We start from the raw sequence: 17691 nt of genomic DNA, 5'->3' as shown, positions 1-17691 counted from the left end.
CAGATCACTTGTTATTTGGGCTGCACTGAATGTTTTTGTTGTTTTGTTTTTTTTACATTCAGACGTCAGATTTTAGGATAAACTCAAAAATAACTGGGAAAATTAGATTTTTTTGTAATTGGAGATATATAAATGTAATCTGTTATGGGCGTGCCTGCAATTACTTTTTTGACTGCAGTGAAAATGTTGTAAATATAATTTTTTTCTTTTGGAGTTATTTGTATCACATGAGTCGGAAACACCGGAATCTAATTCTACAAATAGTATTATATTAATAGTATTAGTAGCTTTATCTGAAACAATGCGCTAATACCAAGTTCAAACAGAATGAATAGACAAAAAACAACAAAAAAAAAAAGCTGATGTTGATTAAGAATTTGAATGTCAACGTTATGCATGACGCTTCAAAGCTTCAGACTTTTCAGTCCAGCCCTACTTGTTATTAATCTGTGCTGAATTTAATATGGAAAATGGGATAAAACTGCCTCTGTGTAATAATCTGTACGTCATACCACAAAGACAGAAATTGTTATGTAATTCAGGCAGAACACCGGCGGAGGGGGACAAACCGAAGGCTCCAAGACTTCAGAGTTAAAACTGCTACAAGTGAATGAAATAAATGTGCAATGACCCTCATAATACTGTTGTTTCATGTTGCAGTTGACCACACATGCAAGCTGACCTCTGTCTGTCCACTGTCTTGTTTCCCCCCGGAGTAAGACATTGTGTGCATTGTGGACTATGTGCTGCACCAGTGGGTCTCTGGTGCTGAAGAAAGTAATCTCATCAGCCGCTGTTGGTACTAGCAGCATCTCCTGGCGGACGGAGCAGGCTGCCGGCTGAGTTTAAAAGACTCATCGCTCTCCGTCTCAGGACTTTCAAGGGGTGGGATCTGTTTACCTAAACACACATCACAGGGTCATTTACAGAGGTACCATGGAAGATTAGTTTACAAAATGTAACCAATAGATATCACCATGAAACGTCCCCAGATGATTACTTACATTAATACAATTATGTTTCCTATTGCAAGTTTTCTGTCATTTTAAATATGTAACTGAGGCATTATCTCATGCTAACCTTTGGTGAACTTAGCAAATATACAAAGTAAAATAAACACCTAAATGTGTATTTTGGATTATTATGGCAAAATATATCTACAAGGTATGAAGAAATGCCGTATGAAAAACATCTTCCGGCATTATTGAAAAGCTTTGAGTCCACAGCACATATAATACAGACACACGTAACACAAACACCGCACGGGGAAGACATGAAACCTACTGATTTTCTGAAAGAGCTCCTCAACATTGACAGCATTTCTGGCACTAGTCTCAATGAAAATAGCTGCAATTGATTCAGCAAACTCCTTCGCTTCCTTCATAGGAACTTCCCTGAAAAAGAGAAGGACACTAAAGTAAATGTGGAGCAGGTTCACAATAAAAACATCATCAATGACTTTCATCCATTGCATCTCTATCACTATTTTGTGAGTGCTGAAGGAGACGACACATAGAAGAGGAGCTGAGCTTTTTATGATAGATATTAAACATCATGAAGCTTCTTACATTAATGTGCATCTCCTTCCACAGAGCAGACAAAACAGACACAATTCTAATCAAACAGGAACTGTGTGATGTAACTCACAGATACATCATCTTTTTTAATTAATGAATTTCTTTGAGGGGAAACAGAACAAATTGTATCAGGTGAAAGTCGAGTGACTTTTGCTGCTAAAGCCTCGGCTGGTTTCGACAAGCAGCTCCGTTACAGGCTTCTTATAGCCGCAAGACAAGATTGTAAGAGATTATAAGATCGCAATGTAAACTGAGACATTGAGGTTTTCTTTGCACAGTGGACTTGACATGAGCTCCACACCAGGTATAACAACAACATAACTTTATTGTTCGTGCTCGTTCACTGGACCTGAAAATTTTTGCTGTGCACGAAGAAAGAGGACATATGATGCTCATTTTCAGGTTCATACTTTGGGTTTCTACTACAACATGTTTGCATGCTTTAATGTTAAAAAACTAATTCTTCTCATACTGTCTGTATATACCTGAAACACTCGGCTTTAGCACCTGTCTCTTTAAGCCCCCCCCCCCCTCCTCCCAAAAAAGCTCAGTCTGCTCTGATTTGCTTGATAGAAAATATGGCGCACCTTTGCAAAGGTACTACTCAAACCCTGGGTGGAGATACTCCGATGGGGGGCCGTATATTCTAATGGTACTGCATGTGACATAGGAAGGGGAGCCACATCTGAATGGCAAATGTTCACAAGCAGTGAAAAAGTGAGTTTTTCATAATAAAAAGGAGGTGATGCAGTAAAACAAGAGTCCGAACTGACTGAGGGGGAAAATAATGAAGACAGAAGGAAGAAGCTCATGTTTTATAATAAAGAGATGCGTTTGTGCAGGACAGACTTATAACTGTTAAAATGAGCCTTCTAGTGTCTAATAGTTAGTGTCACTATAACTTGAATATTCTCACCATAATATCCATGACAAGCAGTTTCTTTACAGTTACGACAGTCTAAGAGAAGAACACTTTGCTCACCTGATGTCTCCTAAATCATTCTTGTTCCCCGCTATGGCTACAACAATGTCCTCTGGGCCGTGTTCTTTCAGCTCCTTCACCCACTTCTTCAGTGTCTGGAAAGAGTCCTGAAAAACAAGAGCACAGCACGGTCAACTCGGGGATCGGTTATTTATGAGAGCGTTTTTCTTCTTCTTTTTTTTTTATGACTTGGGTCAAATATTCATCGCATTAGATTTTTCAGACAAGTTTCCATGAACAGACCAGGAAAGAATGACATTTGTAGGTCATGGAAGCGAGGCATCTCAGAGTGATGGAAAAGTGATTAACATTTTTGAGAGACAGCTTCTTCTGTTACACACATTTAATACACAACTGAACACAACAGCACATTTAGGGGTGAAGGGCATCAACACTTGTTAGGTGAGGCAAAAAGGATTGTTACTTCATGTTTAATTTACTGTCACTCCTTTGATTTAAAGAATGTAAAAGATACGGGTTCTGTCTTACCAGTTTAGTAATGTCATAGACAATAACAGCAGCAGCCGATCCTCTGTAGTACATGGGAGCTAATGAGTGAAACTAAAAGAGACAACATATTTACAGTAGTTAGCACGCTCAATCAATATATCAAATCAAGCACAGTTACACACAATGTCACCCAAAATGCTTCATAAAGATGACTTCAAAAACAGTTCATGGACATTTAAACTAAACTAAATTTGAAATCTTGATCGTAACATTAAAAATGTTGTGTAAACACTAACACAGTGTACTGTTCTGTGAGAAGACTATGACCATATAGATGATGATGGCTGATAAACAAAAGTTACTTCCTTACAAGCTTCAGCTCCTGTTAACTCCCTCTGAAGGTTGCTTCAGTGTTTAGAAGAATGTATTTATATAGAACTGTTTACAGCATCCACATAAACGTACACATTCTATTTAAATGTACCTTAAAAAAAAAGTGATAATAGTTTTGTTGACATTACACCAAAATCCAATATGTGTATCCTTAAGGCCTTAAAGGGATAGTTTGGATTCACCAAATAACACAAACAAACTAAGCGAGCGATGCAGCGGTACCCCAGCAACCACCGTGGTCTGCAAGGTAAAATTATTGTTTTTGTCAATGGAGTCTGGTGGCTTTGGCGAGAGCGTAGATGGATATAACAGCTTTAGTTCCCCGTCAGAAAAGGGCTGTCTGACGGCAAGGTAAAGTGGTGAAAATATTCTTGATATAGCGTACATTTAAAATTATATATTTTTTTAGGTGTCTAAAATATGTTTTGCTGCTGCCCCTGTCCACAGCAGTATATTGATTAGCTGCCATGCTAGTACTCCTGTCTGTTTCTCCAAACTGGGGGCGTGCCGAGTCTGACTGCCAACTACTGTAGTAATACACTGACTATTAATAAATACCACACAGACAAACTATCCATTTAAGGCCTTAAAAAACATATGTCTCTCTCTCTCTCTCTCTCTCTCTATATATATATATCTCTATCTATCTATCTATCTATCTATCTATCTATCTATCTATCTATCTATCTATCTATCTATCTATCTATATATATATATATATATATATATATATATATATATATATATATATATATATATATATATATATATATATATATATATATATATATATATATATATATATATATATATATATATAATATTATAATTATGTTCAACACCTGCATTGTGTACGTGGTCTTGTTCTCTTCTCTTCTCTGGCTACATTTACATCACACCACTAACTGCATTAGCACAGACTGCAGTCAGCACAAATGTGTAGCACTTCCCCACTGTGCTCATGACTACACAGATAACACAAACAAGGGTCCCACTGATCACAACATGGCACCACTAGTGGTCAAAAACTGTGATCATAATAACAACACTGTCGTTATTCAAGTGCAGTGATGTGCTTTCCTCAAATAAACCCCTCAAAACTTTCTTAGTATTGCTATATTCAGACTGTATGTTATGTTGTTGTACTAAATAGATGACACAGATAGTCAGATGGTATACATGTAATATTAGTCCCACAGATAAAGAGAACTTCAAACCCTGGTAACAGAAGTTTGAAGATATCATTTTCACATAATGCAGGAAATACTTGCGCTGGTTTTTCCATGCTGTAAGCATTTCCGGCAGGTTTGTAACTGCCCACTCTATGATATGAATCACTGTGATGATTACCAGTCGTGTGACCTTTGACCCTATGTGAATCATCCTATTTCACACTTAAAAATAACTGTCATGAGGACTACTGACGTTTATAATGATTGCGTCACAGCTTCCGGATGCAATTCTTTTACGGAAATTAACTTTTTTTAATAGGAACTGTCGTGTGTAAAATTTAAACTAATAATAAGTCATTAGACATTTCTTTTCTTGGGTGCACTCACCCTTTCCTGTCCAGCTGTATCCCAGATCAGAAACTTGTGAAGTTCATTTCCAGATGGCACTGTTTTGGTTAGGAATGATGCTCTGTGGGTGATAAAGAGCATTTCACAACAATGTTTCTTAGCATGTTCTTTTGAAAAGGCACAGGAAGAAAATTAGTACAAGTCAGCAGGAAACAAATAACATGGAGAATAAAGACTGGTCGACACTGGACCCATGTTGCCTGAAAGCACAAAGGCAATAGGCGTATCAAACTACTTTTATTTTATTCTAGGGGAGGAACCATTGTACATCCCAGAGAATATATGTTTGCACTTTCCTGCCCAGCTCTTTCCTTTTGCAACAGTTACATTGTATATATTATTACATCTTTAATAGTATATTTGTATTGTATTTTTTTAATTCTATATTTATGTTTGTAGTCCATGCACAAATAAATCAAAGCAAATTCCTTGTATGTGAAAACCTAATTGGTAATACAACAGATTTGGATTGTTAGTTGGAGGATTAAAAACTTTCTGATGTCAAACTTAATATTGTTTGTAAAAAATGCTTTTTGGACTTTGGACTTGATTTGATATCAAACCCTGACCTAATTTGGAAATACAAAAAGTGTGAAGCAAAGATAGATCTCCCTAATTTGATTGATTTGTTTCCTGCTGTTCTACTGCAGTGCTCTTACCCTATTGTGGGACTTATGTTGTGTTCAAAGCGATCCTGAACAAATCTGCAAACAATGCTGGATTTCCCAACTCCAGTGTCCTGAAAACAGAAGGTCACACATTAGTCACACAGCACTCCTGACACACATGTCACTATTGAATCCCATTGATTAGGCCACTGTGTGGTCACATGGTCACCCCATCAGATAGATTCCTGTTACTAGCGCTGAATATATAGTCAATATTACTTAGGACCAGACAACTACATTAACCTGAAAACCCAGTGCTAAGCGCCTTTTTGGCTTCATGCAACTTACAGTGGTGGAGTAATGTAACGATAACATTTACTCACGTATTGTACAATGTTGACATACTTGTACTTTACTAGATTGTTTTATGTTCTGCTACTTAAAACGTATAAGCAAATATTTTTGAGACTTAAAGTTCAGAGTTATTTTTTACATGATATGCTTATATGATATGATGCTGTACTATACTACTAATCTACCAAGCAGTATACAAAATAAAATCTAAAATTGGCTCAACGTTGATGAATTACAACAATAAAATACTTACATGTATTTGTTAGTGATAAAAACAGAATAATAAAACACTGTGAAGAGAGCCATTCTGCATAATGAGTACTTTTACTTGTGATACTTCAATTAGATTTTGCTGATCTTGAATTCAGGATGTATTCTCTTGTAGTGGAGTATTTTCAGACTGTGGAATTCTACTTTTACTTAAATAAAGGATGAAAATACTTCCTCCATCAATCATTTTTGGTGATTTTGGTGATTGGTAAACAGTCTGTGGTTAACTTAGGTTGTCTATTAAAATACCTGTTGAGTATATGAGTTACTGAGGTGGACTACACAGGACTTTTAAACGTTTATATAGCTCTTACAAGTTCCCAGTTCCCTTTTACTTCATTGATAAACTACCACTTTGCAGTCCACAAGCTACAGTGTCTGAACATCCCTGTCACCGTCTATAAAGGGGACTGCAGTGTTTTGCTAACGCAGCAGGAAATCTAACTAACGGCTTGCTTGTAGCCGTTGGTATGCCAATGACGTAATGGGTGATAAACTGTCAGAGCCGTTAAAAAACTACACTTAAATCCATTTAAAAGTTTAAAAAAAACAGACTAAACTACGAGAAAGCAAATGTAAAATAACTGCTGCGCCCAGCTACTGGTTTTCAGTTAACTAGCTATCAATATTTTCAAGTTTTCTGACGATAAAGTAAAACAAATAACCGACCGTTACAGAGTATTCGTGTCCGTTAGTGTAGCTAACGTTTGTAAATGTACCGTTAACGTCAAACTGTTGTCGGTTAACGGTAACGTTACGTTAGCAGACAAGAAAGAATTTGATCAACAAAAACATCTGCCACTTACCCCTAAAAGGCACACTTTGAGCTCCCTTATGGCCATGGTGAGTTGTGGAAGTGTTTAAATCATTATTTGTCAGTGTTCACTCAGTGTCTTTGTCTCGTCATGCTTGAAACTTTTTTTCCTCTTCTTGGGTAAAAGAGAAACCCAGCCCCTGAGACAGACAGACTGACCATCTCCACGAGCGTCAAGCTTTTATAATGATAAGTAGAACTTCCGGTAATGACTTTCAAAATAAGACTCACATAGCCTCCAGACACGTTTCAAGACATCTGAAGCAAAAGTCTGCTTGAAATAATAATTTGTGTGTGTGATATGGCTTTCCAACAAAACCCTTCCATTACATTGTACAAAAAACGACTCATTCTCCCTCATTAGATTAAATAAATAAATAAATCCCAAATCTCTGACTAAATGTACAACAATTGTTTACTGGTATTTCAAACGTAGATGCAAGTCCTTTTTAAGTGTGTGTGCATAGGAGGCTTTTACAACACATTTGTGTAAATTAGACTTCTAACTGTCTAACTATTTGTGATTCATAAAATTATACTTTTACATATATAGCTACTCCTAAAACTTAAAGGGAAAAATCTCCCTTCAGCAGCATAATGTGAAAACAGCCTTTTAGTGTCAAACTCTGCACAAAAATCATTGTGCACAGTGATGGTCAAACATCCAAGTGAAATGCAAAATGCATTTTAAAAAGGGGGGCTTTGAATAATAATAATAATAATAATAATAATAATAATAATAGTAATAATAATAATAAATAAAGTTAATTGACAGGGATATTGTGTTTCAGTAAGGAAGCTATGACACTAGATTTGACTTGACTCACCCGTAAATAAAGTAATTTTCACTTGGCTAAAGTTATTTCATAATGGAGCGACAAAATAAATTAAAACCATGAGACAGTCCGAAAATTAAAGGTAAGCTTTAATTTTGAAACCAAGTGTTCTTGTATCCGGTCTTTCTGTGGCTGTTTATTTGCTACTTGACGGATCTACTTTCCAAATCGGAAACCAGTTAAAGCCATGACAAAAAAAACAGTCGGGTGGTTCCGTTATCTCTTACTCTCTGAGGTACTAAAGCCTTGATTCTGACTCAAAAGCCAACAATTACACGCTTCACTTCCTGAAAATGGATGCAAATGTTTTATTTACATCCTCATTGTGCTGGGAGCGGGGAAAGTATTCAGAGAATGTGTAATGGAAAATAGGAAGCACTAAATATGGACTTCACTTGCAGTAGACAGAGTTGAGTAAAAAAGGTAAACACTAGGCTGTGTGTCAGAGAAAGAAACAAAGATGCAGATACATTTTTCGGATTGACACTTTATTCTTCACAGCATTATTCTGTCTGCAACAATAAGCTACAAAAAGCTTGGAACAATATGAAAATAACCTCACGAGAAGCTTCTGAGCCCAATCTAGCATGTATCTGTTTCAGTCACAGGATTAATAACACGTTGAATAACACGTTGAATCATGAGTCCAGATGAGATTGCTTGATTTACCCGCAACCAAAGCAGGGGCAGTCGCACTAGCATACTCCATAAAGGTCATTATTAATAAAATAAAAAAAAGAACCTATGACAAAACATAAGCGCTGAAAATACAGTATGTTTGCAATTTTACAATGATATACACAAACGGTAAGTTAGTCAGGCCATGCCTTTGCTTTAAATATCACTGAACAATGACAGTACTTTGCAAGTCATGGCTCAGTTGTGAAATGAAATGATTGACTTGTAATCTTGTTTTGTTTTTTTACTCACTTCCAACTGATGCCATGAACTACACACGTCGAGTTAAAAAAACAAATACACAACAAAACTAAAAACAGGCCTCCTGCGTGTCTCTGCACACATTTTGGCGACAATAATCATCACTACAGATTTGTTGTTCCATCATTAAACTGGAAAAATGTCATTTTCCACGTTTCCTTGGTTGTGCAAGAGGCAGCGAGAACAGAGAAGATGATTGCACGACAGAGCAAAGTGTGACTGTAACAATGCGGCCTCCATTGTCTACATTTTCCAGTGATGAAGAAACTTTTTGTTTGCCGTTCATGTTTTCATCCACTGGTCAGTTGCGAGGTACAACGCCACTGTGTTTATGTGCATCTGCTGTTCAAAGAAAAAGAAAGCACCTACAATTTATTTATACATATTCATATATTACTAGAAAAAAAGCTGTAACTTAAACTCAATGCATTTCTCGAATAGGCATCCGTATTCTTTGCGAATACTACTTAAATATATAATATATAGATAGACCAATCATAAATTCTTCATTATTCAAAGAGCTTTTGTATTAGTGGTTCTCTGGCATCTTCGGTTATGGCACAGTGGTCTCTATCCTAACATGCCCCGGTTGCATTTAGGTGAGGGACATCGTGAGATACAGGGACTGACATTATATCTGGGCTATGTTCATTTCTTGAGACCTTACCAGCAAACAAATAATCTTTATGTTTTATACTGGCAAGGCGCCTGACTTACTTCTTTCTTCCTTCCCCTGACTTGCTTTATGAATCCCTTCATTTCTCCTCACCCCCCCTTTCCTCCTTCATACAGGCTTGGCACTGTGGATTTGATTTGCTCCACCTAATCTGTCACAGTGGTAGCCAGTTGTCCGCTACAGCAGCTACTCTATTTCTATTGTGTGTGTGTGTGTGTGTGTGTGTGTGTGTGTGTGTGTGTGTGTGTGTGTGTTTGCATGGAAAAATGTGAAACAAGGTGTTTGACATCTGCTAAAAGAGTCAGGACGCCAAAGACAGTATAACAGATTTTTCCATGGCCGCCACTTGATGGACACTATTACTAATGAGATTCATGGATCCAGCAAAGTGAGCGCTCCAGTGGATAACGAGTGACACTACAGGACAACTGACCAGCGGTAGAGACGTACAGCGGCACAGAGCCACCAAACACATGACTGAGCTGACATCTCACATGTTGGTGTCCCGCCTGTCTTTGTTCGGCGAGGGCTTTGAAGGATCCTTAGCCGCCTTGCCGTTGGCTGAGGCAGCGACGTCAGCACCGGCAGCCACCGTGGCAACCGGGCGTTTGGTTTGCTCCTCGGCGCGGGGCTCCGGGCTCGGCTGCGCCGGCGGGGCCTGCTCGGCCGGCGGCTGGACGGTCAGTTCCTGCTGCAGCTTGTGGCTCTGCAGGAGGCGAAGCTGGACGCGGAGCTCCAAGATGGCTTCCTGCTCCTCGTGGATGGCCTGGTTCAGGTGGGTGTTTTTGTTCTACAGGGCAATAAAACACAGACTAGTTCATCTCTGAGCGATATTTAGTGAAAATATTAATTTCTTTATTGCTCAAAGTCCGTATTTGAAAAACATACTTAGAAAGAAAACCACAAGGGAACAATTTTATAAATAAAAACAATGTTTCTAAAGTGTACTTTGGACTTACTATCAGAACTCAACAAATGAACGACAATATTTAATATAAAATGCTATTTTGACACATTTTGCCTTTAACAAATGCTGGGCCTTCTGCGATTTGAGGCCGTTTTATGATTTGGATAATGATTTAATTGTGAATTGCTCAGCTCTACTGAACAGCCCGTATGTGCTGCTCACCTCCAGTTCCTCGTTTTGCTTCTGCAGATCTTCCAGAATCATCTGCAGCTCTTCCTCGTCCTCACTCTCACTCTCACTGTCTGATGAATATTCCTCCGTCTCACTGCGACCCTGCTGCCGACTGAGGAGCACAACGCTGGGTTACGGTCCTTCAGCACATGTAATATATCATATTACAATATATTCAGCGCCTAATATAGTATCCGTCCTCTCTCACCTCTGTATGTCTGCGATCTCCGCTCGCAGTCTCTCGATTTCTTCCTTCTCAGTGGCAATCTGTCTACGAAGCACCTGCTCGAGAGAGATCAGCTCCTCCTGCTCCGTCAGGATCTCATTCTCCTGATGATTGATTGACAGGGGAATCTCAGGTTATAAGACACATTTCTCGCGGCTTCTTCTTTATAAACTTGTATTTCAGTGCGTTTTAACGACTCACCTGTGCTAAGAGGAGGTTGATGACTTCCTCTTCATTCTCAGTCATTTCCTCTTTTGAAACATCTTCCTTTGAGAGGCTTGCTATCTCCTGTGCTATCTTACTCTCACACTCCTAAAAGGTCAGGGGGGGGGGAGAAAGATAAGGAAATGAAAGCACAATGATATGATAACAATATTGCTATTGGGAATTATATTTTGAGAATCTGCATGTACACACATACATTATCCAGACACCACATACCTGACGTTTGGCTTCCCTCAGTTTGCGTTTTAAAGCAGTCAGGATCCTCTGAACCTCCCAGAGCCGCTCCTCTTTAGATAAGTCCTTCACCCCCGCCTGCAGGTCCCTGTGCAGGCAGTTCAGCAGGAACTCCTAAAACACAACACACATTTTTTTATCTCATTTAAATGCATTATTTCTCGTGAGCGTCGAGAAAGAACGAGGATGACATTTAAAGAGTCACGTAAGTGTTTTAAGTTGCCGATGTGAAAGACGTCAGCACCAGCTGAACTGCTCTACTTTTTGTTTATTTGCTGTGTTTTGCCTGTAATGACATATAAATGGCAGGAACTTCTGGCACACGGAGACTAAATATCAAGTTCTGGTTCAGTTAGAAAACCGGAGCAAAGATAAAATTGTGCACCGCTGACAAGACGGTGCAATATAAACACAAGCAGCTTACTTTGCTGAATCCATGCTGCATTACTTTGTGTTTGCAGTGCTTCACTTTAATCCTTACTTAAAGTGATAACAATTTATCTTCTCCTGGGTTTGTAAATATTTTAGAGGGCATAGAAAGAGCAAAATAACCAATCATGTCATTTACAGGTGTCGTGCTGAAGGACTCGTGAGCAAGAAAAGGATTAGGGAACAGAGAAAAGCAGGAATGTCCACATTTAAGGAGCTGAAAACTGCATTTCCAACCCCCTCACATCGGTCCGTTCAATATGTGCTGGAGCAGAGTTAGGATAGTATAAACACTGGACACGGGGAAATAGCAAGTCCGAAGATTTAAAAGATTCCCACCTACCAGCACCTCTAATGAACATGTTATATCTGGTTTATTAAATCCATATAAAAGTTGCATTTGTACACAGTTCTGTGAAGGACCGTTTCCTGTCCTGGCTCCAGTTTCATGTGAAACACACAGACACATCTCAGAATAAGCATCTCTTCCGTTCATTTTCCTTTAATCTATTCTGTCCATAAATGAAAAGACCAAAATGAGCAAATTGGCTGCGGAGGGACTGAACCCACCTGTCGTCGGATCTCCTCTTTGACGCTCTCCTGGGTCTCATGGCAGCGCCGGCATGGTCGCCATGTTGGACCAGCGGAGCGGCCGCACCACCGGCCTCAGGACTACGTCTCCAAACAGCTCCCTCACGTGTGTGAAGAACATGTAGAGGACGCGGTTCCCAATCTGAACACAAGGTAAACAAATCAGTGAACACGAAGCACGCACTCTGCACAAACTGCACGAGGCGTTTGCATGAAACCCAATTCTCTCATCTCTACAACAACCATTGCTGCATATTTGCTTGATTAAACTGAGCCTGGAGTCATTAATTGATAGAAGTGTTTATTAATGGTGTCGGGGCTCCTGCTGCTGTTGGTTCAGTATAAGTGGAGCAGCCATCAGAGACTTCCCCTATGGGAATAAATTAGATTCACTAAACTAGGCCAGCGTTTTAAAAATGAACAGACTGTTTGATCCAATAAAAACTCAGCTGGATTGTTGCTACGGGGATGTTTCTTATCCTGGAGGTACACTTGAGCCTTAGCCCAAGACCTACTTTTCTTTTTGATGTGTAGATAGATAGATAGCCTGTTGTTGAAGTTCTGCTCTCTGCAACATTTGACCAGATTTTTTACCCATTTCCTCCATTTACTGCTTTTCCCATGAATGTGCATCCTTCCTCTCTGACCTGTATGGTTGGGTTGAGGACGATGGAGATATTCTGAATGTTCATCTTGGTGTCCGCCTCCCTGACGATGACGTGGTCCATGTGCGTGACGAGCCAGGAGAGAAGAAGTCGGCTCTCCGGCGACACCTCGGCCAGCAGCCTCTGGAACTCCGTCATCTTCTCGGCTTCCACCTGCCGACCGCAGGAGTCCTCAAAGCGCTGCGCCAGATCCCGGCCCAACAGGTTCTCTGGCAGCTCGCGCAGGTACTGCTTCAGTAGGCTGGCCACCGTGTGGGGGTCATACTCCTCCAGGCAGGGGCACTCCTCACGGTCATATGCTGCTTTCAGCTCATCCACCTTGGACTTCATACCTGAGAGCGAGAGAAGTTGATGTGAGTATCAATCAGGTATACACACACAACATTCACATGCTAGTTATCAGGGATTAAAGCTAAACTAAATCTTCTTTCAGGCCAAGTTGTAGTACCCATCTAGAATGTGTAATACAAGTAACAGAGGAGGCAAAACAAAAGCTCAAAATGTGAGATTTTAGCACCACCCCACACACAACCAATGCTGCTGTTCTGAATCTACATAACCTTTCAGTACAGATGTTTTTAATCCTCTTACACCAAATTAAACAACATTTTCGTTTGAAGTGAACCTGCATGATTATCTGCGTTATACATACTACATACAGGTTGCGTTGTCGTCTACATCAGAGTAGATTACATGTCTGTACAAATCAGTTTCTTATCACCTGGTAGCAGGATTCTTATGTCCCGTGACACCCTCTCGCTTTTCTCCCCTTCGGATCGACACTGATCTAATACATGTCGCCTCTAGAATCAAATCTGTATGACGATAGAACAATCAACAGCTCAAGCTTTGTGTACCTGAGACCCGGTAGATGCCTTCACACTTCATGCCATAACTTTCAATGTAGTCCACACATTCTCTGAATATGGCTGGCAGCTGGATGCCATCGTACAGAGCTGTCCTCTTGACGGCTTCAGTCAGAGGTGCTCCAAAGATAGGCCTGAAGGTGGGGATCTCCACTGGGACGGGCTCGACCTCTGTTGTCGGTTTCTTCTTCTTTTTCTTCTCCTTCCATTGTTTAACCACGTCTGCAGCCGTCAGGTCCTTTGATTTCTTATCTTTGGCCTTGTCCTCCTTGGGGCCTTTCTCTTTCTCTTTCTCCTTCTCCTTCACCTTGAAGTCCTTTTCCTTCTTCTTAGAGAAGCTGGGCTTCTTGAACACATGGATTCCTTTGGAGCGCTTCATCTTGGACGGGCTCTCTGCTTCGTCGGCCGAACTGTCCTCCTGGAAGGCGGCGTAGCCTTCCGCTGAGAAAGTAAAGAAAGAGTAGGATAGGGTTAGATCTGAGGGCAGAAACACCCCGGGCTTCTTATCCTCCTCCTACAACAGAACCATGAGAGCAGTGAAATAGAAACAGGAAGAGCGATGTGTGAGAGAAAAGATAGCAAAGGAGGGGGAGCAAGAGGACTTAGAAAAGAGGTCAGCCACAGATTGAGCATCGCTCCCACAGCACCTTACTCCTCATCTCTGTGGAAAATGAACATTTTAGATTTATTAATCAATGATCGATGGATGCCTATGTGATTCACTGTGTTTAAGTTACAAGTAAGTCCGCCGAGAGTCAGCGGAGCGGCAACAGTACAAGGCTATTGTATTAAGGAAGAGCTAAGGTGAATGACTGAGTCGTTCATCCTTGTCTTGAGGTCAGCATTGTTTAACTGATGATTTATAAGGCAAGACATTCTGAAAGTCCTTCAGAGAACAACTGTTTGAGTCTCATCTCCAGGCTGCATGAAGTAAAACGATTTGATTCATCACTTTAAGTCTGTAGTTCTTGAGAGAACTAACAACTCTCAATATTTTAGAAGAATTTCTCCGACATCTCTCTAGTACAGACTCAGTTAAAACATTTTTCCTCAGAGCAAACAGCTACACCACAATGTCAAAGACAGTTAGTGGCCTCTTTGTCTTCTCCACTCTGTGTTTCCCTTTGTCTCACGCCTCTGCCTCAGACACACCTGCACTGGGCTCTGTGGGTGTGCTCTGAACTGTCCATCTCTTCCTCTCTCCCACCCTGCCCTGGTGTAGGAGCTAAATACAGACATGGAAAGATCCTGATACAAAGTGGAAAATGAGCCTGAAAACCAGTCAGTGAAATAAACTGGAACATTTCTCACAGGGAGCGACAGCCCCAGATTTGTAGCACAAAGTCACTTAGTGAATCATTTCCAGAGCTTTCAGCCATTTCTCGTAGCTTTGACAAAGTCACTAAATGGCTGAAAGATCCGCAAAATGTCCAGTAAGTGACCAAGGTCAGCAATAAACCTTCAAGCTCAAATTACAAGATTGCTTCTTACTCCTTTTCTCTTTTTTCTTGAACTTGTTCTTCTTCTTGCCGTGCTCTTTGTCATCGTCTGAGACGTAGGCGTCTGGTGGCTCATGGTGATGGCCATCATGAGGCGGCGATGGTTCGCCGGTGCGGTACAAGCCGGGGAACTTTGTGGGACTGATCTCCTCAGAGCTGGGGGTGCGGGCCACGCCCCCGGGGTGCTCAGCCCTGCGCTGCTCTGCAGGGCTGCTGCTGGGGGGCAGGAAGCACTCAGTCATGGCTGCTCTGGCCTTATCACTCCTCTGACTGGCACATCACCTCTCCATCACACCTGCAGTGGGCAGAAATACTAGGGTCACGTTTGCACACAGATACTTTAATCATTCGTCCTGCTTGTTATTAACACGTTATCTGCCTCCTAGTTCTGTGACAGGCAGTGAACAGGTCTGTGAGTTTTTCATGGATTTGAATTTTTGTTTTTGTATATTTCTTTGTGTGTGGACTTGTAGTAACACAGATCGTGTTTGAACAAAAAAACTATAAAATGGAATGAAAAATCAGCTTTAAAAGTACTTTTTTACCATGTAATGAATAACTAAAAGATTAATTGAAAATCTGAATTAAATAAATGACTGAATAAAGGTTATTAAAAAGGATTTTTGACAGAGCAAAAGAGTTACTTTTGCAATTTGTGTGCTTAGTTTAGAAACCATGTTAGACCAAGTGGACAACAAAACTGTAAGGCATTTTAAACAATTAAAAAGTCTTCTTTTTACACAAAGATACAGTAAATTATTTCTTTAGGCAAGCTGTGGAAGTAATTTTCCATCTAGAATAACAGTATCTGTAACCGATCAATTGGTCTATAAACCAAACTCAAACATTTGGTACTCAGAAGGTTATAAACACAATAAAACAATGTGTAGCTCTTTACTGCTTCTTCTTTCGTTCCTAAATATTTAAATGATGACTGTATGAACAGATTCAACAGTGACTTCCACCCACCAGATGGTGCTCTGCTGTATAAACATTCACTTCTTGAATGTCCTACTTCGAATTCAACCAATTCTGACAGCAAAATCAAAACCACAGTCCACTTCCTCATCCATAGAAACAATGATTCATCACAAACACAGTCCTGATGACTGTACATAGGCAGATATTTGTTCAGCCTAATGTTTATACAAACATTTGAAACGTCTGCCTTGTTTATGTTAAACAGCACTAACATTCTTAAGGACAGTTTTATTTCTTCCTGTGACACACTTTGCTCCAACTCGTTTTGAATGACATGAAATATGATGACTACTGGATTTTGTGCAATAATAGCATTTATTCTAGTACAATAATTACATTCAAACTACAAAATACTCTTATTTTAGTGCATAATTACAATGTTTATATATATTTATTATTTTAGAACACGTGTTGCGTTTGTTGTAGTTGTTTTTTACAGTGTTCTCCTAATTTAGTTGTATTCTGTACAATTACAATAAAGTCGTCAGTTTGTACATGTTGTAGGAAGTAGATTCATTTACGTAATCACTGCAAGGGGTGTGTGTTTAAAAAGATGCTTTCATTCACTACGGATCACTGTAAAATGTTTCTCAAACTAACAGTAAATTGAAGATCACATGTTACATATCAATACAAAACAAATAACATACAAGTCAAGTGGTAAGTGTGCTGGTACCAAGAACACAAATGTGATAAATGATGGAACACAAAAGCTATTCGTTCACCAACACTGTCTTAATTGAACTCTGGACACAAAACGATTAATAAAGTGTGTGACATCTTAATCTTCCTTCGTTGTGGGCAGATTATCCTCACTATTTTTTTTATCCTGTCCTGTTTCCAGAGGAAAACTTATCAAACACAACCAGTCCCATATGATCAACTTGCTGTTAAAATACTCAGGTTAGTTTCTGCAGTAATTAATATAAGTATATTGACATTAAAAACAGTCAGAAAGTAGAAGCTCTCCTGTGAATGGATGGGCCCATATATGCTAACGTCAATTCAGCTAGCTGCCAACCTGCTAAGCTAGCTGATTAGCAAGCCTGTCCGTCACGATTAAAGCCGCAGTTTGGTCCAGAGAAAACCAACATGAGATAAACTACAAGTGCTTAACTCTATTTCGTAACCGCTGTACTGTCATTTAACACGCAAAACACAAAAGACAAGAAACTTTACCAAGAACTATCCCGTTCGGTCAGTTTCAGAGTGGAGCTTCCGCTTGTCTGTATTCTAAATAAACCCATCTGCGCTTGCGCGACAGCCTAAGTGCACCATGGGTGATGTAGTTCGAAAGAGCTTGGTTCTCTCTTCTTCTTTTTTTTTAAGAGTTTATTGGCGGTTGCCAACCAATAATT

General features: G+C 39.8%; 2 protein-coding genes across 2 annotated transcripts; both read right to left on the bottom strand.

Annotated features, from left to right (window-relative positions):
- On the bottom strand, positions 1-7190 carry rab31 (RAB31, member RAS oncogene family). The gene is made up of 7 exons (XM_029454054.1): positions 7021-7190; positions 5642-5721; positions 4962-5043; positions 3049-3120; positions 2560-2666; positions 1285-1394; positions 1-900 (listed from the first exon to the last, which is right to left on the bottom strand). The coding sequence occupies exons 1-7, from the start codon at positions 7054-7056 to the stop codon at positions 803-805; spliced, it is 585 nt and encodes a 194-aa protein (XP_029309914.1). The 5' UTR covers positions 7057-7190; the 3' UTR covers positions 1-802.
- A 1143-nt stretch (positions 7191-8333) lies between these two features.
- Positions 8334-17691, bottom strand: ralbp1 (ralA binding protein 1). The gene is given in 11 exon segments (XM_029453891.1): positions 8334-10269; positions 10609-10729; positions 10826-10947; positions 11045-11155; positions 11285-11416; positions 12302-12340; positions 12342-12464; positions 12970-13319; positions 13845-14294; positions 15345-15647; positions 17513-17691. Coding segments are annotated over 10 exon segments (1998 nt in total). The 5' UTR covers positions 15595-15647; positions 17513-17691; the 3' UTR covers positions 8334-9969.

The sequence above is a fragment of the Cottoperca gobio genome, chromosome 17, assembly GCF_900634415.1.
Source record: "Cottoperca gobio chromosome 17, fCotGob3.1, whole genome shotgun sequence".
NCBI classification, from domain to species: domain Eukaryota; kingdom Metazoa; phylum Chordata; class Actinopteri; order Perciformes; family Bovichtidae; genus Cottoperca; species Cottoperca gobio.
The sequence above is the reverse complement of the archived record's forward strand: the minus strand, read 5'-3'. Positions and strand labels throughout refer to the sequence as shown.